At 43.1% G+C, this 24,209-nt stretch overlaps 1 protein-coding gene across 4 annotated transcripts in view; it reads right to left on the reverse strand.

Annotated features, from left to right (window-relative positions):
- Positions 1-24,209, reverse strand: part of rbm26 (RNA binding motif protein 26) — a 157,795-nt gene that overhangs the window by 93,840 nt on the left and 39,746 nt on the right. For 2 of the 4 annotated variants that reach the window (XM_063048501.1, XM_063048502.1), the window contains 3 exons: positions 21,316-21,434; positions 3,394-3,527; positions 2,969-3,060 (listed from right to left, as the gene is read on the reverse strand). In XM_063048501.1, coding sequence (XP_062904571.1) covers positions 2,969-3,060; positions 3,394-3,527; positions 21,316-21,434 — 345 coding nt within the window. The remainder of the gene's footprint in view (positions 1-2,968; positions 3,061-3,393; positions 3,528-21,315; positions 21,435-24,209) is intronic. The other 2 variants (XM_063048504.1, XM_063048503.1) reach the window with 1 other exon arrangement.

A 24,209-nucleotide genomic window follows, 5' to 3' on the forward strand; every position in this document is an offset into this window, starting at 1 on the left:
GGTTAGTTTGGGTATTTATCAAGATATACTTAGCAATACACTGCAGAGTAGGCTTTTCCGGCTCTTCGAGCCTCACCAGCCCAGCAAACCCAATTAACCCTAATCTAATCACTGGAATACTTACAATGACCAATCCACATAGTCTGTACGTCTTTGGACTATGGGAGCAAACTGGAGTACCGGAGGAAAATCCACTCATTCCATGGGAAAGAAGGATGTACAAAGACTCCTCGCAGAAAAGTGCTGGAATTGAACTCAGAACTCCAAAACATATGAGATGTAACAGCATCGCACACTGCTTTGCCATTGTGGTTGTGGTGTACATGGATTTTAGTAAAGCAATGAACAAGGTTCCCTGTGGGCAGCTCATTCAGAAAGTCAGAAGGGTGAAAACCAGGAAAACTTGCTGCATAGTTTTAGAATTGGCTTGCACATGTAAAGTAGAGGGTGGTAGTAGGTAGAGTATATTCAGTGACCAGTGTGTTCTGCAAGGATCTGTTCTGGGATCCCTGCTCTTGGTGATTTTTATAAATGACTTGGACAAGGAAGTGCGAGAGTGGGTTAGTTAGTCTGCAAATGATATGAAGGTTGAAGTTGTGTATAATGTAGAAGGTTATTGTAGGTTATATTACAATGGGACATTGACATGATGGAGAGCTGGATTGAAAAAGAGTAAAAGAAGTTCAATTTACAAAAGTGTGAAGAGATTCACTTTGGAAGGTCGAACCTGAAGGCAGGATTCTTAGCAGTGTCGAGAAGCAGAGGAATCTTGGGGTCCATAATCGAGGAACCCACAAATTTGCAGTGTAGGTTGATAAGGTGGTTCAGGTGGTCTATGGTGTGTTTCATTCATTAGTCGGGAGACTAAGTTCAAGAACTGCGAGGTAATGTTGCGGCTTCATAAAACTCTGGTTAGATCACACTTGGAAAATTGTGTTTAGTTTTGGTCTCTTCATTATAAGGATGTGGAAGCTTTACAAAGGATGCAAAGGAGATCTACCAGGAGGCTGTCTATTTTAAAAAGCACATCTTATGAGGTTAGGTTGAGTGAGCCGAGCCTTTTTTCATTGAAGCGAAGGGAGAAGACGAGAGGTCGCTTGATATAGAGGTGTACAAGGAGACAAGAAACAGATAGTGCGGACAGCTAATCACAAACAAGAGAAAATCTGCAGATGCTGGAAATCTGAGCAACACACAAAATGCTGGAGTAACTCAGTAGGCCAGGTAGCATCTTGGACAAGACTTACCGTTGAACCGTCGACTTACTCTTGTCCTAGATGCTCCCTGCCTGCCGAGTCCCTCCAGCATTTTGTGTGTGTAGCACAGACAGCCACAGAATTTTTCCCAGGGCAGTAATGGCAAATACAAGGGGACATAACTTCAGGGTGTTTGGAGAATAAAGGATAATATAGGAGGTATATCAGAGGTAGTTTTTTTGTTTTACAGAGTAGTTTTACATATAGAGCATGCTGCCAGGGGTGGTGGAAGAGGCAGATATATTATATACATTTAACAGACTTGTAGATAGGCACAATCAAAGAAAAAAGGTGGGTTACGTGGGAAGCAATAGTTAGATTGATTTTAAAGTTAAAGGATCAGCACAACATTGTGAGCCAAAGGGTCTGTCTTGTGCTGTACTATGTTCTAAATGTGTTCCAGACAAGGCTGTTAAATATTTAATATAGAAATATAAGCATTCTGCCACTAAGAAATAAATAGTGCAAAAATAATCCATAACATTACACAGGCAAATCTAGTCTCTGCCCATTTCTTTTGATCAATGTATACTTCACTATCCAGAGAAGAAGCACATTTTCCATTGTTTCTGTGTATGCCACTACTCAGGCATTCATTAATTTGTTCTGATCCAATCACAGGAAGGATATTATTAAGTTTCAAGAGCAAATGGATCTGAATATTATTCAAACTGAATTTCTGAACATTCCAAAGGGAGACAATAAATTTTTGAATTGTCAGTATTGGTTAGCTTGAAAGAAAATAGGGACAGACACATTGAAGAACATCTTGCAATGCCATGCATTGGAAGCAGCACAGTGCTCCAGTTAGTAAAGCTGCTGTCTCATAGCTTCAGTGATCTGGGTTCAACTCAGATCTCTGTTCCTGTCTATTTTGATTTACATGATCTCCCTCCAGCAGAGTGGGTTTCTTCCAGGTGTCTGGTTCCCCTAGATCACATGTCAAATCACGGGATATATTTAGTTAATTGAACACTTTTGAACAGTCTGTAGCACATACAAGTGGATGGTAGAAACTAGGAGAAATTTGATGGAAATGTGGATAAAATAACATGAGTTAGTATAGGGTTAGTGTATAATTGAGTGTTTGATGTTTGGTACAGACTCTGTTGACCAAAGCGGCTGTTTCTGTGCTGCATCTTTCTCTATAACTTAATGCATACATACCATAGCACTTGGTTGCATTAAAAAAAATCTAAAAATTCCTCTCTTGACTGCGTTTTGTTTTTACTATATTTCAAATCATAAAAATGCCAGCGCTTACCTGAACCTCTAAAACAAATTTTTTTTTTTAAAAAAAAACACTATGTCCAAAGTCTTTCTCAATTCCATGTATACCAACCAGCCGAAACGAACTACATTGTTTCAATCTCTAATTAAAACACTTTTTTTTAAAACCAGTGATATTATTTTTGGAGGAATGCTAATTTGACATGATAATGGATCAACTATGTAGTTAAAAAAAGTAAAAGTGAAGGAATTGAAGCTGGTGCACAATGATAAACAAAATACAAGATAAAAAGCAACCATAAGTAAGGCAAGATCCACGAGTACCTTGTTGAAATATCTTACAACAACTACTCACACTTAACTGTTTGAGGCTTTAGGGGTTCAACAAGGTAATAAACTGGTGTTTAAGATCAAGGCAGCTGGAAAGTACTGACAGACACAAGAGGATTTTCTTTAAAATACAACTTTAATAGCACAATTACCGGTTGTCTCTGTATCTTGATCCTGATTGTAATGGACTGTGATTCAACCGCCTTGGAAATTTTTTGTCTCGATCATCATCATCTTTACTCCCCTGTAAAACAAGTACTGATTATTAACAATGAATACAAGAAAGTCTCAACAATTGTACAGCAATTCAATTGGAGAACTACAGTAACGCACACAAAATGCTGAAAGAACTCAGCAGATCAAGCAGCATCTATGGAGAGGAATAAACAGCTGACAGTTTGGGTTGAGACCCTTCATCGAATCTTGAAGAAGGGCTTTGGCCCAAAGAGTCAACAGTTTATTCCTCTCCAAACATACTGCCTGACCTGCTGAGTTCCACCAGCATTTTGTGTGAGTTATTCTTGATTTCCACCATCTGCAGAATCTCGTGTTTATCAGAGAACCAGATTAAATTTACCTCTTCTTTTTTATCTTCTCGTTCTTGCCGTACAGGCTCAGATTTTACATTCACAGATGACAACTGTTCAAACTGAGGTAGGTAACTCTTTGCAGTTATAGCATCAAAAAGTTTTTCTACGAAAGTATGCGTGTCTGCAAAAGAATTCAACATTGTTGTAAAATTCAACCTTAAATGCGGTCCAAAATCTGGTTTAAATGCTAAATTAAAATATTACAATCATATTACAACCTGGAATTCTAACTCCTTAAACTAGATTTAAAAGTTCTTGAACTGTTTCTACTATTATGTAATTTAAGCATTGATTTACACAATAAAGTTCAAGTCAAATTTTAAGTTCTCGATTATATTATTCTTCAATTGCTTTATAAGGCAGCTGTTGACTTTTTTTTTAACTTAACAAAAATACAAATAGATAAGCAGGTCATTTGCCATACTTGGTTCAACTGATAAATTCTTGTATCAGTCAGAATTTAATTTCAACTAATTAAATAAATCTGGAATTAAAAAGCTAGTGTTAGTTACTGTGCCAATGAAATTGCTGAATTCTCATTTAACCCTGCAAGTAAATGGGGCTCACTCTTTTGGGCTATCTTCTGAGATGCCAGGCCCAATGATATTGTTAACTTATAAATATCATATTTGTTCATAGCGTTCATACCCCCTGAATGAATAAAAACACTCATCCATTCAACACCAACTCCTCTGGGCTGACATTCTTGAGGCCATTCTTGAGGAACATTGCCCAACTGGAGGTAGTGTCTTTCTGACAATGTTAAATTAGTATTCTTTTCTGACCTTGCAAGTGAATATTAAGATTCTAATGGCACTCGCCAAAGAACTGTAAAGTTTCAAGTCAAATCCATTCAAATATCAGTATCATTCTAGTATCAGCCCCTATAAACTGAAAGCATTTTCCCACATTATTCTTTGAACCAAACATTCAACTTTCTGATTTTATTGATTCTACACCAACCTGGCGGTATTCTAGATTATTACTGTTGAGATTCCGTCCATTAATTTCGACCCTAACTATATATGTACATGCACCAGAACTCAACTTCTTGTCTAATCTTTGTTCTTGGTTCCCTGATGATGCAACAACTGTATTCTTCCCTTCCACTACAAATCACTCTTCAGCACAAAGATGTCCTTAACTCTGGTGGCCGGCAAGCAACCATCCATACATAACTTTGGGATTTACATTTGGAATTTCAGGCTAAAGCTTTTGTCCCAGCAAATGTCTTTGCAGGAACCATTATCATGCTCTTTTTCATTCCATTAACTTGAATGGCCCCATGTAACACAGGGCTGAGGGTCAGTCGGCTCATGCTCTCAATAATCTCCACCCTTGCTCCATGTACTGCAAGTTTGTGTCCAGTCAAACTTTAATAATAGTGTTCAAGGTTAAGTAGTTCCAGTGGTTTGGCATCTGGCTTATTTAATAGTACACCAAGTACTTGTTATGCACAAACCTACTATCTGGGATCCATGCAAGCATGAGGTTGATTGTGTATTACTAGAAGTATGGGCTGGGAGTGAATTAGGAACATTAGGTGTCAGGAATATGGGTAGGTTTGCAGCTAAAGCTGGTGTCCAGACAGTTCTTAATTTCCACTTTGTATATATCAATTTGGCAAGACAAGACCCTGATCATGTACTCAGCCCATATCCCCATTAATTCAAGTTGAAACTCAACAAATTTTCTTCACCATGCTCCCTTTATAATCAGTTGGGAGCGGTTTCCTGCTCCATTTAAACTCATTGGGCTCACAAAAGAATTATTACACTGGTCTGCAATGTAAAATCAAAAGTAAAATATATTGAGGTACTTGGGAATAACATCCAATAATTCAGAAAATCTAATAGCCTGGCACCAAAGTACCTATCTGGATTACGGGATTTTTATAGCCTGGTTTTGTAGATTGGAGGGGCTGGAGCAAAGGTTCTTCTAACATTACCTTAAGGATTCCTCTGGCAACCTTGCTTCTATTGACAATACATACAAAATGGTGGAGGAACTCAGCAAGTCAGACAGCATATATGAAAGAGAATACATAGTCAGTATTTCAAACTAATGCTCCTTAAGGTTGTTATAGCTGGGGGCGGTAATGGGAATAAGCTCCCACTAGCTATTAAATGCTCCCAATTGTGGGTGTCTCAAATAGCCTCCAACAACCAAGTCCAGTTTCTGGCCTTTATACGTGGCTTAGCTATTAAGCCCAGTGGAACTGTTTCTGTTGACAGAAAGGGGAAAGGTGAGTTTCTGGCACCTTAAAACCAGTTGGTTCAGACATTTGGAGCTCATCGGCTGTGACTTGCAGCTCATCCAGGAGGAGGAAAACTCTGAACTCAAACATCCTCTGCCTTGCGGCAATACCACTCACGGGGAAGGCTTCTGGAGCAAACTCTGAGGAAAGATCTGGAGCTGGAGTCCCTTAGATAGTTCTACGTGGAATTCAATGCTGACTAACAAATCCTGCAATGCTGCTGGTGCCAAATTTTATTGGTTTCTGTTGTTACTTTGGATTCATCAGCTGCTTGAAGAGGGGGAGACTACTAATGGACAATAGCTTGCTCTCCATATTGTACTGCCTATTGACATCTGAGACGTAACATTCATGGTTGACCCCGAGCAACGTGATAAAGTTTAAGGATGTTGGGGAAGTAAGACATGATTCTTGGACTCTTGTAAATAATGGGTTAAAAACTTAAGTGCAACCTGATGTGTGTTAGTGAACAAATTCTGTTGCTTTTGCTGAAGAACAGGCCCATAGATTAAAAGCTCATCTGATTAACAGCCTGTAGCTGCCTCTTCAAGGTGACATGAGGGCTGGAATTACTCAGTACTCACGTAGGTCATGCTTTATTGTTTTGCTCCACTGACTTAAGTCTTTTCTTTTGAGAGGTTCAATGATAAGAACATCTGTCTCTAATTAAGTCAGGGTCCTAGCTACAGGGATGGCTGGTACGGGGTGGACAATATATCTATTTGTAATTAAACTCTGATTTAGTGGACTCTCTTATCAAAGTAATTGGGTTTCGCTCTAACTGTCTAACATACCATTGTAACTAAGTGTTCTTTGTCTGCTCATTCTATATATTGTAGCATTTGTGTTTTAAAATCAGAAAGCTCGTCTGAGCCTCCAAGGAGAGACAGAGTCTCTGTCTCTCTTTGATGACTGGTTCAGAGTTCTTTCTCGCTGGCTAAACTGAGCACAATAAACTGGTGAAAAGGTTAAAGTACTAACTGTGTGGTGTGATTACTGGTCCAGCAACCTTTTTTAAGTTTACAAATGGAGGGCCTCAATTAAGAATTTGATATGACAAGGCAGGGTTGAAAGGAAAGGAGGAGTGAGACTGCCACACAGAGGGTGGAGTATGTTGCTCCAAATTTCAGCATCTGCAGAATTTCTTTGGTCTCTCACTTGCATTCACATCCATTCTCCTCCTGAATGACTAGCTCTACAGTAAGAGAGATGAAAGTGCTTTGGTAACTTGTCCCAAACCTCAGGCCAGTGGAGGAGTTGAGCACTGTAACCAAAAGAATCAGAATCAGGTTTATTATCACTGGTATGTGACATGAAATTTGTTAACTTAGTAGCAGCAGTTCAATGCAATACATAATATAGAAGAAAACAAAACAAATCTTATTCAGTATACTTTACACAGTATACGTACATTGAAAAGATTAAAAATAGTGCAAAAAAACCCCCAGAAATACTATATAATTTTTTAAAAAGTGAGGTAGTGTCCGAGGGTTTAATGTCCATTTAGGAATCGGATGGCAGAGGGGAAGAAGTTGCTCCTGAATCACTGAGTGTGTGCCCTCAGGCTTCTGTACCTCCTACCTGATGGTAACAGTGAGAAAAAGGCATGCCCTGGGTGCTGGAGGTCCTTAATAATGGACCCAAGATGGAGCTGACTAAGTTTACAACCCTCTGCAGCTTCTTTCAGTCCTGCGCGGTAGTCTCCTCCATACTAGACAGTGATGCAGTCTGTCAGAATGCTTTCAACGGTACATTTATATTAGTTTCTGTGGGTATTTGATGACATACCAAATCTCTTCAAACTCCTAATAAAGTATAGTCGCTGTCTTCCCTTCTTTATAACTGCATCAGTATGTTGGGACCAGGTTAGATCCTCAGAGATCTTGACACCCAGGAAATTGAAGCTGCTCACTCTCTCCACTTCTGATCCCCCTAGTAAGATTGGTACGTGCTCCTTCATATTACCCTTCCTGAAGTCCACAATCAGCTCTTTCATCTTACTGACCTTGAGTGCCAGGTTGTTGCTGCGGCACCATTCCACTAGTTGGCATACCTCACTCCTGTATGCCCTCTTGTCACGACCTGAAATTCTACCAACAATGTCAGCAAATTTATAGATGGTATTTCAGCTATGCCTAGCCACAGAGTCATGTATATAGAGAGTAGAGCAGTGGGCTAAGCACACACCCCTGAGGTGCGCCAGTGTTGATCGTCAGAGAGATGTTATCACCAATTCACAGATTGTGGCCTTCCGGTTGGGAAGTCAAGGATTCAACTGCAGAGGGAGGTACAGAGGCCCAGGTTCTTCAACTTCTCAATCAGGGTTGTGGAAATGATGGTATTAAATGCTGAGCTATAGTCGTGAACACCATCCTGACATTGGTGTTTGTATTGTCTAGGTAGTCTAAAGTTGCGTGGAGAGTCATTAAGATCGCATCTGCCGTTGACCTCTTGTGGCAATGGGCAAATTGTAACAGATCCAGGTCCTTGCTGAGGCAGGAGTTCAGTCTGGTCATGATCAACCTCTCAAAGCATTTCATCACTGTCGATGTGAGTGCTACCGGGCGATAGTCATTAAGGCAGCCACATTCTTCTTCTTAGGCACTGGTATAATTGTTGCCTTTTTGAAGCAAGTGGGAACTTCCACCCGTAGCAGTGAGAGGTTGAAAATGTCCTTGAACACTCCCGCCAGTTGGTGGCACATGTTTTCAGAGCCTTACCAGGTACTCCATCAAGACCTTCCGCCTTGCGGGGGTTCACTCTCTTTAAAGACACTCTGAGACAGAGATCACAGGGTCATCAGGTGCAGCAGGGATCTCCACAGCTGCAGTTGTATTCTCCATTTCAAAGAGAACATAGAAGGCGATGAGTTCATCTGGCAGCGAAGCATCGCTGCCATTCATGCTATCGGGTTTTGCTTTGTAGGAAGTAACATCTCGCAAGCCCTCACAACACGCTGGAGGAACTCAGCGGGTTAGGCAGCATCCGTGAAAAAGATCAATCAACGTTTTGGGCCAGAACCCTTCATCAGGACTGAAGAGGGAAGGGCAGAGGCCCTATAAAGAAGGTGGGGGAGGGTGGGAAGGAGAAGGCTGTTAGGTTTCAGGTGAAAAACCAGTAAGGGGAAAGATAAAGGGGTGGGAGAGGGGAAGCAGGGAGGTGATAGGCAGGAAAGGTGAAGGAGGAATAGGGGAAAATACAATGGGCAGTAGGAGGCAGAACCATGAGGGAGGTGTTAGGCAGCTGGGGGAGGGGGCAGAGTGAAATCAGGATAGGGAAAGGGAGGGGGAGGGAATTACCGGAAGTTGGAGAATTCTATGTTCATGCCAGGGGGCTGGAGACTACCTTGTTGCTCCTCCAACCTGAGCTTAGCCTCATCACAGCAAGTAGAGGAGACCATGTATGGCCATATCCAAGTGAGAATGGGAAGCAGAGTTGAAGTGGGTGGCTACCAGGAGATCCTGTTTGTTGTGGCGGAAGGAGCGGAGGTGCTCGACGAAGCTGTCCCCCAATTTGCGTCGGGTCTCACCGATGTAGAGGAGGCCGCACCGTCAGCAGCGGATGCAACAGTTTACTATCTTGCAAGCCCTGCCAGAGTTGTTGTGTATCCAATGTCGACTCCAAGCTCATTCAAAATTACCCCTTTGCCCTTGAAATAGCCCTCCGCAGTTCATACCTGGTTTTCTGGTACAGCAAACACGAGGAAATCTACAGATGCTGGAATTTCAAGCAACACACAAAAATTGCTGGTGAATGCAGCAGGCCAGGCAATATCTACAGGAAGAGGTATAGACAACGTTTTCGGCTCAGGCCCTTCGTTAGGACTAACTGAAAGAAGAGATAGAGATTTGAAAGCGGGAGGGGGAGGAGGGGGAAGGGATGGAGCTAAGAGCTGGAAAGTTGATTGGCAAAAGGGATATGAGGGGATCATGGGACAGGAGGCCTAGGGAGAAGGAAGGGGGGGGGAGCCCAGAGGATGGGCAAGGAGTATAGTGAGAAGGACAGAGGGAGAAAAAGGAGAGAGAGAAAAAAAATATATAATAATAAAAGGTAAATAAATAACGGATGGGGTACGAAGGGGAGGTGGGGCATTAACAGAAGTTAGAGAAGTTAATGTTCATGCCATCAGGTTGGAGGCTACCCAGACTGAATATAAGGTGTTGTTCCTCCAACCTGAGTGTGGCTTCATCTTGACAGTAGAGGCGGCCGCGGATAGACATATCAGAATGAGAATGGGATGTGGAATTAAAATGTGTGGCTACTGGGAGATCCTGCTTTCTCTGGCGGACAGAGCGTAGGTGCTCAGCGAAACAGTCTCCCAGCCTGCGTCGGGTCTCGCCAATATACAGAAGGCTGCATCGGGAGCACCGGAGGCAGTATATCACCCCAGCTGACTCACAGGTGAAGTGCTGCCTCACCTGGAAGGACTGTCTGGGGCCCTGAATGGTGATGAGGGAGGAAGTGTAAGGGCATGTGTAGCACTTGTTCTGCTTACAAGGATAAGTGCCGGGAGTGATCCCTGTGGAAAGCGGGGGAGGGGATGTCCTTAGTGGTGGGATTTCATTGGAGGTGGCGGAAGTTACGGAGAATATTTTGGACCCGGAAGCTGGTGGGGTAGTAGGTGAGGACAAGGGGAACCTTATTCCTGGTGGGGTGGCAGGAGGATCTCCCAGTGGCCACACATTTTAATTCCACGTCCCATTCTCATTCTGATATGTCTATCCACGGCCTCCTCTACTGTCATGATGAAGCCACACTCAGGTTGGAGGAACAACACCTTATATTCCGTCTGGGTAGCCTCCAACCTGATGGCATGAACACTGACTTCTCTAACTTCCTTTAATGCCCCACCTCCCCTTCGTACCCAATCTGTTATTTATTTACCTTTTATTATTATATTTTTTTCTTTCTCTCTCCTTTTTCTCCCTCTGTCCTTCTCACTATACTCCTTGCCCATCCTCTGGGCTTCCCCCCTCCCCCTTTCTTTCTTCCTAGGGGTCCCGCCGTCCCATGATCCTCTCATATCCCTTCTGCCAATCAACTTTCCAGCTCTTACCTCCATCCCTTCCCCCTCCTGTCTTTTCCTATCATTTCCCCCTCCCCCTCCCACTTTCAAATCTCTTACCATCTCTTCTTTCAGTTAGTCCTGACGAAGGGTCATGGCCCGAAACGTCAACTGTACCTCTTCCGATAGATGCTGCCTGGCCTGCTGCGTTCACCAGCAATTTTTGTGTGTTTGTGGTACAGGCCTGGATCGCTAGACTTGATTGCCACAGATCTAGCCTTCAGCAGATGACGTACCTCCTGGTTCATCCACGGCTTTTGGTTTGGGAATGTGCAGTAAGTACAAAACAGCATACCCTGGCATCTTTCTCATCATTCCGAGGGATTTCAGACTAGCTTGAAGAACTCTCTTAACTACCACCAAAATACCACCTGTGAAACCAGAGGAAGCAACACACTTAATCACTTTTATACCATCATCAAGAACACTTACTGTGCCATCCTATACAAACACTTTGGAAAGTCTGATCACCTGGAGGTACCACTACTCCCAGTGTATAGACAGAGACTTAAGACTGCAGCATCAGCGGTGAGGACCAAGGTATGGTCAAGGGAGGTGAAAGAGTGCTTACAGGACTGCTTTGAGTCAGTGGACTGGACAATATGCACGGAAGCATCTTCGAGTTTGTACAAAAATTTGCACTGTTTTCACCTACTTCATTAAGACCTGTGTGGTTGAGTGTGTGCCTTCAAGAACAACTGGACATAACCAAAGCAAAAGCCGTTGTCAAACCAGGAGTTTTGTAGATTGGGAGATTGCTTCGCTGAGCACCTATACTCCATCGGCCCGGAAAAGTGGGATCTCCCAGTGGCAATCCATTTTAATTCCACCCAGTTCCATTCCTACATACCAGCCCATGGCCACCTCTACTGTCGTGATGAGTGCACACTCAGGTTGGAGGAGTAACATCTTAAATTCCGTATGGGTAGCCTCCAACCTGATGCTATGAACATCGAGTTCTCGAATTTCTGGTCATGCCTGCCCCTTCACCATTCCCTACTCCCTTTTTCCCCTCTCTCACCTTATCTCCTTGCCTGTCCAACGCCTCCCTCTGGTGTTCCTCCCCACTTTTCCTTCTTCCATAGCCTTCTGTCCTCTACTATCAGATTCTCCCTACTCCGGCCTTGTATCTCTTTGGCCAATCCACTTCCCAACTCTTTACTTCATCCTTCCTCCTTTCCTGGTTTCACCTATCACCTCGTGTTTCTTTCCCCTTCTTACTGTGACTTCTCAGCCCCACCCCCCAACGTTCTTACTCTTTTTTTCCCTTCTCGTCCTGATGAAAGGCCTCGGTCTGAAATGTCGACTGTTCTCTATTCCATAGATGCTGCCTGGCCTGCTGAGTTCCTCCAGCATCTTCTGTGTGTTTCGTACTCCGCTGAGAGCTAGTTTGGTGACATTCAGAACCAGCGATCCAGAACTATACAACCTATAGAGTGAAATTTAAGAGCGAAAAAACACTTCCAATTGAGGTTAAAGACAGAATTGGATGCATGGCAACTCTGGCAGGGTTTGCAGGCCATTACTTCCTACAAACCTAACATCGTGAATGTCAGTGCTACTTCACTCCCGGATTAGCTCAACCCTTTTCTGCATGCTTCTAAATGGACAATGAAACTACACCTGCAAATCTCAGCAGTATCTGGTGACTCAGTGATCTCTGTCTTGGAGGCTGACATCAGAAAATCTTTCTAGAGGGTGGAACGTCACAAGGCATCAGGCACTGATAGTGTAACTGGTAGGGCTCTGAAAAACTGTGTCAACTATCTGGAAGGAGTGCTCAAGGACATCTCCAAACTATCACTGTTGCGGGTGGAGGTTTCCACTTGCTTAAAATGTGCAGGATGAGCTGCCTCGATGGAAATCGTCCACTGGTACTTACATATACTGTGATAAAGTGCTTTCATAGGTTGGTCATGGCTGGAATCAACTCCTGCCAGAGAAAGGGCCTGGACCTGCTGCAATTTGCCCATCACCACAATAGATCTACAGCAGATGCCATCTCACTAGCTCTCTCCTTAGCCTTGGATCACCAGGACAACAGTAATACCAACATCAGGTTGCTGTTTATTGATTATAGCTTAGCATTCAACACAATTATACTCTCAGTTTTAATCAACAAAGCCCAGACCTCTGTATTTCCCTCTGCACCTGGATCCTTGACTTCTTCACCGGGAGAATGCAGTCTGTGCAGATCGCAAATAACATCTCCTCCTTGCTGACAATCAACATTGGCACACCTCAAGAATGTATGCTTAGTCCACTGCTCTACTCCTTCTCCATCCACAACTGTCTGGCTCGGCACAGCTCAAAAATAATCTATAAATTTGCCACTGACACAACTATTATTGGCAGAATTTCAGATGGTGATGAAGAGGTATACAGGAACGAGACAGATTAGCTGGTTGAGTGGTGTTGTAACAACAACCTTGCACTCAATGTTAATAAGACCAAGGAACTGATTGTGAACTCAAGAAGTAGTCAAGGGAGGACAGAACAGTCCTCATCAAGGGAATCAGCAGTGGAAAGGGTGAGCAGATTCAGGTTCCTGAGTGTCAAGATCTCTGAAGATCTATTCTGCGCCCAACATATTAATGTAATTACAAAGACGGCATGACATCGGCTATATTCCATCAGGAGTTTGAGAATTGATATGTCAAAGGCACTCACAAATTTCTACAGATGTACCGTGCAGAGAATTCCAACTGGTTGCTCACCATCTGTTATAGAGGACCATTGCACAGGATCAGAAAAGCTGCAGAAAGATATAAACTCAGCCCACTCCACTATGAACATTAGCCTGCTGAGCATCCAGGACACCTTCAGAACAGTCATGCCTCACAAAACCGGCAATCATCATTAAGAACCCAATCACCCTGGACATGCCCTCGTCTCACTGCTACTATCATGGAGGAGGTACAAGAATCTGAAAATACACACTCAATGCTTCAGAAACAGCTCTACCCCTCTGCCATCTGATTTCTGAATGAACAATGAATCAACGAATACCTCACATTTTCCCTCTTTTGCACTACTTGTTTAATTTTTTTTATATATTGTACAATTCTGATTATAATGTATAGTTTTATGTATTGCAATGTACTGCCGCTGCAAAATAATAAATTTCATGACATATGCCAGTGATATTAAAGCCGAGCTGATTCTGACTTGACGCACTTTTCAGCTCCACCTCAAATATATGAGACATAGACCCTCCAGTCAATGCAATCTAGTGACTACGCACATGCAATATTTACCAAGGTCATAATAACATTTACAGTGGCAAATGTGTACTGTCCTCAAGTACAATACATTCTGTTTCAACACTGGGTTATTAGAAAAAGTAATCTAATAAGAGCACAAACTCAACAAAAAATCAGAATAAAGATCTATTTCTCAAAACCACAATGACTCAAATAAGGGGTTCCCAACCTGGGGGTCTATGGCATAAAAAAAAGTTGGGAACTCCTGACTTAAATATATTCCACAAATATCTTGTGAATTGGAGAATTTATCAAAATTGTCCATTAAATTTGTACATTGAGGCATTTTTTCAGGCTTTGATTCAAAAAGACTAGTACAGGCAAAACAGATATTTCATCTTCCTTACTCAGTCATATTACCTTCCTGGGATATACAGTTCTTCAACTGAACAAAAGGACCAAGATTTGGTAACCTGAACACAAAATTGCATCACAAACATCTATCTTTCTGGAATATGAACTAAACTTGCCTTTAAGTGGCTTTGGCATTTGGTCAACTACATTGTTAGTGTTCTGAAATAAATGTCTTTACTGGTATTCTAAATTTAAAGGGAAACGAGACGTAGCAGTAGGCTAACTAGCTCTAAGCCAGCTGGCATGGACGATATAGCTGAAGTTACACAGCATTCTATGACTGAAAGCAGTTTATGGAGAAGTGAATTCATCTCCCTCATGCATCTTTGTTCAAAGAAAGATGTAACCATCAACCTAGCAAATGCAGGGCCAGTCAGTGTAACATTGGTGGTGAGGATGTTGCTAGAAAAGACAAACAAGAACAAAACTAATTGCTATCTTTGTACATAGATAGGTTATTAAGTCAAACTTGTAAGAAGTTTTGAATACATTTGATAGAGGCTGTGTAAACATGTATACACACACACACACACACACACACACAGCCTCTATCAAACATTGATTTAGCTACAACCAAAAAAAGTGTCCAACTCTCCAATTAGTAAGGACACAAAAACCCTGCAGAGAATGCAGGAAAGATTTCACAGAATAGTCTCAGCAATAAGGGACGCTGCTTCCACTGAGGGACTGGGGAAGCTGTGACTGTTCTCCCTATAATAGAGAAGGTAAAGAATGGGCAGAATGGAAGTGTTCAAAACCATCAATAAAGTAAAACTACAGTCCGAAAGTTGAAGAACCAGAAGACAAAACATGCAGGTGTGTTAGCATAGACTGAAAACTAGTTATCACATAGAAAACAGAGTGTGAGAACAAACGGGTTCTTTTCAGGGTGTCGGGATGTAACCCAGGATCAGTTCTTGACCAACAATTGTCTACTATTTACATTAATGATCTGGAGGAAATGAAATGCAGAGACTTCCAAATGTGCCAGTAATACACAAATAGGTTGTAGGGAAGTGGGATGCAGATTTTGCAATTCTGCGGAGAAACATAAAAGTGTGTGAAAACCTAGTGAATACAATTGAATGTGAACAAGTACTATGTCAGGCAATTTATTAAGAATCAAAGAGCAGATTATCTGAATACAGAGAGACTACAAGTGAGTGAAGTTTGGATAGAGGGAATAATACGTTTCAGTGCATGAAACACGAAAAGTTAACAAGCAGATCCAATAAGTCGTTATGGTGGCAGATGGCATGTTATGAATGGGGTGAGGCATTTCCAAGTTTAAGAAAACCCATAACACATTTTATTGAACTCCAAAACCTACACTTAAAAATGCACCAGAAATCTTTACAACTTTACATGACAGAGTCATTATGTCAGACCCGCCTCTTAAAGTGAAACTCAAACTCAATGTCATACAAGCCACCCGGCTCAGGACTTGCGTTCCATGGGTGGAGGAACAGCAGGTGCCTCTGGCTCGTCCAGAGGTATGTTGACATGGCAGTGGCATGCTCCAAATCTGAGTGGGCTGGTTTAAGATGATCTACTGAAATATGTTCAGATTCAAAGGGTCAAAGGAACAATTTAATATCAGAGAAATGTATACAATATACATACTGGAATGCTTTTTCTTTGCAATTATCCATGAAAACAGAGAAGTGATCCAAAGAATGAACAACAGTTAAATGTTAGAACTCTAAAGTTCGACCCCCCCCGCCGCCCAGCTCCCACCCTGAGCATAAGCGACAGCGAGCAACAATCTCCCCTCCCCCCCATGGGCAAAAAAAAAGCAAGCAAGCATTGGCACTGCCACCAAGCACTCAAGTGTGAGCAAAGCAATAGCAAAGACATAGACTTGCAGTTACCCCTGAGACTTCACGTTTCACTTCATTCGACATACCGCAGGTCCTCTCTATCCCTAATAAGGGAGAAAGAGGTGTCTCCATTTTCCCAGTGAGCAGGGAGACATAATAAACAACTCGCTGGCTTACGATATTAAAAGTCGGTTACATCACTTTTTCGAGCTCTGTGCCTGAAGATTGCAAAGATCCCGGGTCTCCAAGCACACAGCAGATATCCCGACTCACCTGACGACACACGGGTCCCCTGTCGTGACAGGTTTACCCCTCTTATCCATGATAAAAATCTTTTTTCCTCATTCCAAAACACGGAGCAGGCCATGTTGGTGTGCATCATAGCAGACAAAAACAAATGAGGCAGAATGTAGGTCAACAGGAAACAAAGAGTGCTGTACGCCATGATGGGAGGTAGGAATAGGTGAAAAGGGTTTGAATTTATAGAGGAGGGTGAAATGCTGTTGAGAGGCCAACCAGGTGGTTGTGATGTCAGGAATGAAATCACCTGGCACTTGTAACGGCTGTCTGTATACTAATTCTGTCATGGACGACTGCGTCCTCTTTTGGAGTCATTCTGAGTCCCAGCAAGACCCACGGGAGACGATCATACCAACACTCATTTGTCAGGGAAGCCCTCTCAACAGTCTTTAAGGAGCAGTGAAACCACTCGCATAGGCAACTGGACTGTGGGTGATATGCCACGGTGTGATGTAGCTTAACTCCGAGGTTTTGGGCCATCACAACCCAGAGGTCTGAAATGAATTGGGGACTGCAGTGAGAGGAAATATCAGATGGGATGCCAAACCGAGCAACCCAGGTGCTAATGAACACCTAAGCCACGCCTTCAGGGATAAAAGAGGACCAACAGGTCCACATTGACATGGTCAGATCATTGCTCAGAGACCTCAAAAGGTGCCAATGGCACCTGAGCATGAGAGTTTAATTTTTGCCCACTGGCACTCCACACAGGCTGCAAACTGATCACGCACCTCCTTTCTGACGCCATGCCAAACAAACCAGTTTCTGTGAGGCTTTCTGGCCCGGATGCGAGAAGCCATGTATGGAGTCAAAAACAGTCCGCCTCCAGTTTTTAGGCACAATGAGGCAAGGGGGACTGGTTGAGAAAATCGCATAGGAGAAAAACCCCAGCTTCCCCAAATTTGATGTCAGCCAACCACAGGCCCCGTGACTGCTGTTCAGTAAGGCTGGACCTCTGGGTCAGTCACTTGGTTGGCTACCATGCTGGCATAGTCAAACCCTATGTGTACGTCCTCAACCACTGGCCGTGAGAGGCCATCTGCCACAGCATTATTTTTCCCCTTGATATGTTGTTTACCAGTTATGACCTCTTATGTAGGCCAGGTGGCATTGCTGCCACGCAGACCAAGGGCCCAATATTCTGGCCATCTCGTGCATGAAGGAGTTGTGGTCAATGAACACTGTGAAATGGTGACCTTCTAGAAAAAAATTAAAATGGCAGGCAGTCAAATAGAGACAGAGAAGCTCAGGGTCAAACATGTTGTACTTCCCTTTTGGTTGCGGGGGGGGGGGGGTGGAAACAAAGCTGCTGGCTAAAGAAGCTGAGCGGCTGCCACAGGCCTTCAACTACCCACAGCATAATCTGAAGCATCAGTAGTAATGGCTATGAGTGTGTTGGGGAGGGGTGCACTCGTAGGGTCTTGTTAGAAAGAGCTTGTTTGGTATCATCAAATGCCCTGTCATGTCTGCTGACCAGTTAAACACTTGTTTGGGGTATTGCCTTTAAGTGCACCATACAGGAGGAGCACAAGTTCAGCAGCAGGCGGAATGAAGCGGTGATAGAAATTTACCATACCTAAATACTCCTGTAGTGGTTTTTTTAAAAAAAACATAGTGCGGGGCATTGGGAAACCCATATTAGCAGCTACTTTTGATTGGGGCGGTTTTACACCTTGTACGAAGATGCGATGGCTGACAATCCAAACTGAAATTTAGCAGAGTTAATAATCAAACCATGTTGGCTTAAGCACTCAAAAAGTGTGCTGAGATGAGATATGTGAGATATTGGACGCACTGGTGACAAGTATGTCATCCAGGTAAACAATAAGAAAATCTAAGTCTTTTAATAGAGTTCATCAGCTTTGCTGCATTTTTCAGTCCAAACTGCATGTGCAGAAACTCAATAACGCCAAACTGAGTCATCACAGCTGTTATGGGAATGCCCTCAAAGCATACAGACAACTGTTGGTAGCCCCTAACTGATTAACTTTGGAAAACATTAACTTTCTGGCTAAACGTGCCAATAAGCCTTGAATGTGTGGGACCGGGTAACAATTGGGGCGGTGGCCTCGTTAAGGCATCGGTAATGACCACGTGGATGGCTAACACCATCGGACTTAGGGACGATATCGAGGGGTAAAGCCCAGAGGCTATTCAACCGGCATACAATTCCAAGTCTTTCCACATTGGCAAACTCAGCCTTTGCAATTGCCAGCTTTGCTGGGTCCAGTCTACACATGCGGACATAGACTAGCAGGCCAGTTGTGGGAATGTGGTGCTCCACCCCATGTTTTGAAATTGTAGTGGAAAATGTGGGCTTGGTGAGGTCTGGGAATTTGTCCAACAGTTGAGTAACCTCACATCCCATATGCATGCGCTTGACAGAGTCGTTGTGGGGAACTTACTGAGGGAGCAGGGTAATGACCCAAATTCCTTGACATCCAGTCCTTGGGCACTTAGGAAATCTGCACAAAGCGAAGTCTAGCCATATGAGCCAGGAAGAAGTCCCACATCACCCACTGAAAAAAAAAATCACCTGTTGCGTCCTGCAGGTTTGGAATATGCTGCTGTTGGCAGCTTCCAGTGAATTTTTGTCACTGTTTGCCTTCTCTTCAATAGGTGATGCTGGCAGCACACTCACTTCAGCACCCGTGTCACACAGGAAGCATCACCCTGAAAGGGTGTCCATAATGAACAGTAGACAACCCTGGCAGATGGAACCCATGGTATTCAAAGACCTCTGGTATCGCCATACACTGGCACTGTCAAAGCTGCAGGCTGGTCACCACTTCCTAGCATCCGTACCAAAGCGAGCCCGGTAAAAGCGCAGGACCTGCATTGCCTGCTTCTCAGCCATAGAAAGCCCATGTTGGGGGCCTTGCTGATCGGGTTTATTGAGGTAGAGAAAGGAGGAGGAATGATGCACCGCTGCCTAGCTGAGTGTAGCCTATCAGCTATTTTAGCAAGTTCCCTATAGTCCTTCATAGGTGCATTAGCGAACTTGATCAGTTATTTGCTGAATGAAGAGTTCTTTAAAAATAGAACAAAGGCGGTGACTTCCCAGGAGAGACAGCATGTGGTCTATTAGCTCCAAAGGCCTAGAATCATCAAGACCAGGTAAGGAGAGCAACTGTTTGGTGCACTCAGAATCCAATAGTTCAAAAGTTTGTAAAAACTGAGTTTTCAAAGATTGGTATTTATCATGTTCAGGGAGGTGTTCAAGGAAACTCGGCACTCTCACAGCCTTAGAATTGCTGAGCAACACTACCACATAGTAGAATTTGTTGTTAGCGGTGATGTCTCACAGAGCGAATTGGGCCTCATCTTGTACAAACCAAGCAACGGCATTTTGCTCCCAAAACTCCAGCCGTTCCAAAATGACCACATTGGCTGACGTGTTCAATAACTCCGGAATTATCCTAGAGCATCAGGGTACCAACGTAGGTTTTTGCAAATAAACCAAGTGAGGCATTTTATGTTTAATGAAACCTGTAACACGCCTTATTGAATTCTAAAACCTACACTCAAAAATGTGCTAAAAGTCTTATGTAATAACGTCATCACTTCAGACCAGCTTCTTAAAGTGAAACCCCAACTCAGTGTCGGTGCTTGTGAAATACATATACATTTTCGCCAATAATCTTACTCTACAATAGCTTTGGAGGCAGTCCAAAGGAGAATAACCAGATTAATTTCTGGGACGAGAGGAATTCCTACTAAGAGGCTAGAAAGGTTGGGATAATGAGATATTTTCACAAACAAAAGCCTCCATAACACCATAAAACAAAGGATCAGAATTGACCCATCAAGTCCGATCTGTATCATGGATTATTTTTCCCTCTCAATCCCAGTCTCCTGCTCTTCCCTGGGACCTCTGACACCCTAGCTAATGAAGAAACTAACAACCTCTGTTTTAAATATACCCAACAACCTGGTATCCACAACCATCTACAGTAACGAATTTCAAATTCACCACTGTACGGCTAAACAAAAATTCTTCCTCGTCTGTTCTAAAGAGACATCGCTTCATGCTGAAATTTTGCCCTCTAGATTCTCCCACTACTACAGATATCTATGTCCATTCTATCAAGGCCTTTCAATAGTTGGTCAGCTTTAGTGAGATCACCCCCATCCTTCTAAACCTCAGTGGGTACAGGGCCAGAGTCCTCAAACAAGTGGATATAACTACAAAGTAAGATGCCAATCATTGAAAACTGAGGGTGACAAATTTCTTCTGAGGGTAGTGAATCTCTGGAATTCACTGCCCAAGGGCGGTGGATGTCAGATAATTAGATATACTCAAGGTAGAGACAGACAAATATTTGAAAGCTCTAGGAAAAGAGTGTTATTGGAATTGGAACTGAAACAGAGAGGGAGTGCAGGTCAGCATAGATCGGGCATAATCCTATTTAATGGCATTGCAGGGCCTGATGGCTTACTTCAGCTATTAGCTGTGTTCAAGGTGACTTGCAAAAGAATCAGGGTGATAGAAGATCAAGGTAATTTGAGGCAAAATATTTATGCAGCGAGTTATCATAACCTGAAAATCACTGCATGAAAAGCTGACAGAGACAAATTTTCTGCGGCTTTCAACTGGGAAATCAACCATAAATGATATTTTTAAAAAAAAACAGGATAGCAGCAGAAGCACTGACAAAACTGGCGGCATTTCTACAGCAGAGCTCAATGTTGTCAAATCAACTCCTTCTCTAAAAATGATTCTATATTAATCATCTGCTTGAACAATAGATAACTGTATAAATTTCAAATTAAATACAAAATCCTTAGCATGAAATTCAAGGTCTTCAAGAGCTAATGTTTGTGGTCTTTGCTAATGTGATGTTCCTTACCTTTCTGAAGAAAGACATCTAATTGGTCAACACACAACGCTTTCAATTCCTTTTCAGTTTTATCTTTCTTTACCAATGCAACAACATATTTAGCAAGTGCGGATGGGTCTGCATCACATCTACAAAGACAAAAAATAATGGAATCGTGTGACTACTGAATTTAAAATGCACTGGAATATGTCCAGCAATCTTCATTTGTATTTACAAGAAAACCCCTCAATATTTAAAGCTAACAAAGATTCTAATTTTGAAAGAATCGTCCTTCATAAAACCATGAAATTTTTCTGTTGATTTCTTTGCATTTATTCTTGTAAAGTATGGACAATTGTTTGTAAAACTGTAATCTGTAGATGCCAAAATTTTTAAAAACCTTGAATTTTAAAATCAAGTTTGCTTATTCTCTCAGCACAATTTTTAATCTGATGCACATTGCCACTTAAGTAGTAACTTTAAAGTTAACTGTGCATAAAGCAAATGACAGCCACCCACAATTTTATTTGTGTAGACCAAGGTTTCACAACTGGGGCTCTGTAGAACCATAAGATCCTGTGAGAGGTCACTATTGATTCTACAAGAGATTGTGATTTTTAAAAAAAAAATCAGTGCTTGCTGTGGTGGGCAGTGACTGAGCAGCCTCGTTAGCAATCTCGTTAGAGCTCCCTCAGCCCAAAATGACAGTGCGCAGTAGGACCATTTTTATTTCCTTGTTAGTTTTTAACTCGAGGTAGGAGAAGCCATTGATAATTGGTGAGTGCTGTTTTGCACGGAGGGTGTACGGTCAGCTGATAATTGGTGAACGCTGTATTGCGCAGAGGGGAGGACAGTAGACTGATGAGGAGAGCTGTAAAGCGCAGAGGGGAGGACAGTAGGCTATGAAGTGCGTTTTCCGATCATTGAATGAACTCGCCCAACTTGGGCTGTAACATCTCCCCCAACTTCCCCTTATCCGCCACTCACTGATATGGGAGTAAATAAACTACCTGTGGAGTAGAAAACTGGAGGAAAATTTTCATTCTAAGGACAGTCCAGTGTGGTGATTTTTGAAGACGAGTTGTGAGATGGAAGAGGAGGACTCTAGGCTTAGGCGTACGGACAATTCTGATAAGGTTACTCATGATCTTTTGAGTCATTTCACTACACTAGTGCAAGAACAGACACAAAAAAAAGTCTCTATAGGAAGAGGCGCAGTCGACGTTTCAGGCCGAGACCCTTCGTCAGGACTACCGAAGGGTCTCGGCCTGAAACGTCGACTGCGCCTCTTCCTATAGATGCTGCTTGGCCTGCTGCGTTCACCAGCAACTTTGATGTGTGTTGCTTGAATTTCCAGCATCTGCAGAATTCCTGTTGTTTACAAAAAAAAGTCCCTTTTTTTTACAAAACGATAAGTTTATTTACACAACAAATACAAAGTACAAACGTTTACAAGATATTGAATAAATTCAAATTAAAATGATTATTACTGTCTATAAAAGTCATTCTCTGGGGGGCCCCCACTGCTCTTGGAAACCCCCCACAGTACTCATTGTGACCTCATGCTCCCTCTCCAACAACAGCTGGGTATGAACGCATCCTCAGAAGAGGGGCAGGCTATCTGCCCTGGCAGAGCCTTTGACTTTAAGCCACAAAGACCTGTGAACAGCCACTTGGCCAGGCCCAGGAGCAAGCCCACCAATAGATTCTCCTTGCAACCCAACCCCTTCCATACTGGATGCCCGTATATAATGTAAGAGGTTCTGCTTTCATGTTACTTGCCAAGGCTAATAAAATGGCTTCTCTGTAATGTTAACTGCTGATGTAAGGCGTTCTCTGTAGCAGCATGTTTGGGTTATAATTAGTGATAACGGGACTTGTATTCATTTGCTAACCAATTGGGACAGATGTTATTCTTTTTTGCGCATCTGAAAGCTGTTGTTTGCACGGGATTTGGTCAGTATGCGCCATGGGGCTGAAGAGAGAAGACGCACACAAAGAGATGCTGTGAGCTGGCTAGCACAGTAGACCCCGAGCGGGGGCTCGGGACCTGCGGAGTTCGGAGAAAATCGAATGTGGACCGAGGATACTCGGTGAGCTCTAATGAGTTATCTGTGCACGAACTGTCTAATTATTATTCTTGGCCCGCCTTTTTATTTTATATTTTGGTTCTCTACTACTCCCATAGTTCAACTAAGAGTTACAAAATCTTAATTATTTAACTGTATCCTGTGTACGGCTTGTCATTACGAGGTACTGATTTGAAAGGGGACACATCGCACAGCATTCACCCAAACGAGAGTTCTGAGGTTCGGCCGGGCAGGGGGTTATCACCCCGAGATCATGCCACTAGTCAAGGCGAGTGTTACATAAGGAGCATGAAGTGCAACTAGAACCTGAGCAGCAGCCTCTTCAGACACTCAAACAGGGGTTACAACCTCTCACACTCCATGCAAGCATGGTCCATTGACTCCTCCCAGCCGCAGAATGGACAGGTGCACAGGGTGTTAGTGAGTCTGCTTAAAGACCTATTGCATGGTACTGCCCAATGCAACACCTTCCACCCCAGAACCCCACTGTACAGGAGAAGGACCTCTGCATTAAGAGATTTCCACTGGGGATTTCCTCCACTGCCAGATGGTAAAACTGATTACCAAGGTGAGTCTGCTCGGCAGGCAAAGACAAGGAAGTGAAAGGTGTGCAAGAGACCATGTAGAAGAAACACTCTGGAGTGTCAAGAAACGGCATGGTGGACATCCCCACGAGATAGCTCACGTTATGTGGGACCCTCTCCCGAGTGGTATCTCAAGGCCTGGATCCGACGAGGACTTCCAGCCCATCAGTCGAAACCCCTCCACTTCCCCGAGCCCCCTCGACAGCCACTGTGATAAGATGGGAACACGTTCCCCTCACAGCTAGAGCAC

The sequence above is a fragment of the Mobula hypostoma genome, chromosome 5 (assembly GCF_963921235.1).
Source record: "Mobula hypostoma chromosome 5, sMobHyp1.1, whole genome shotgun sequence".
In the NCBI taxonomy this organism is placed as follows: domain Eukaryota; kingdom Metazoa; phylum Chordata; class Chondrichthyes; order Myliobatiformes; family Myliobatidae; genus Mobula; species Mobula hypostoma.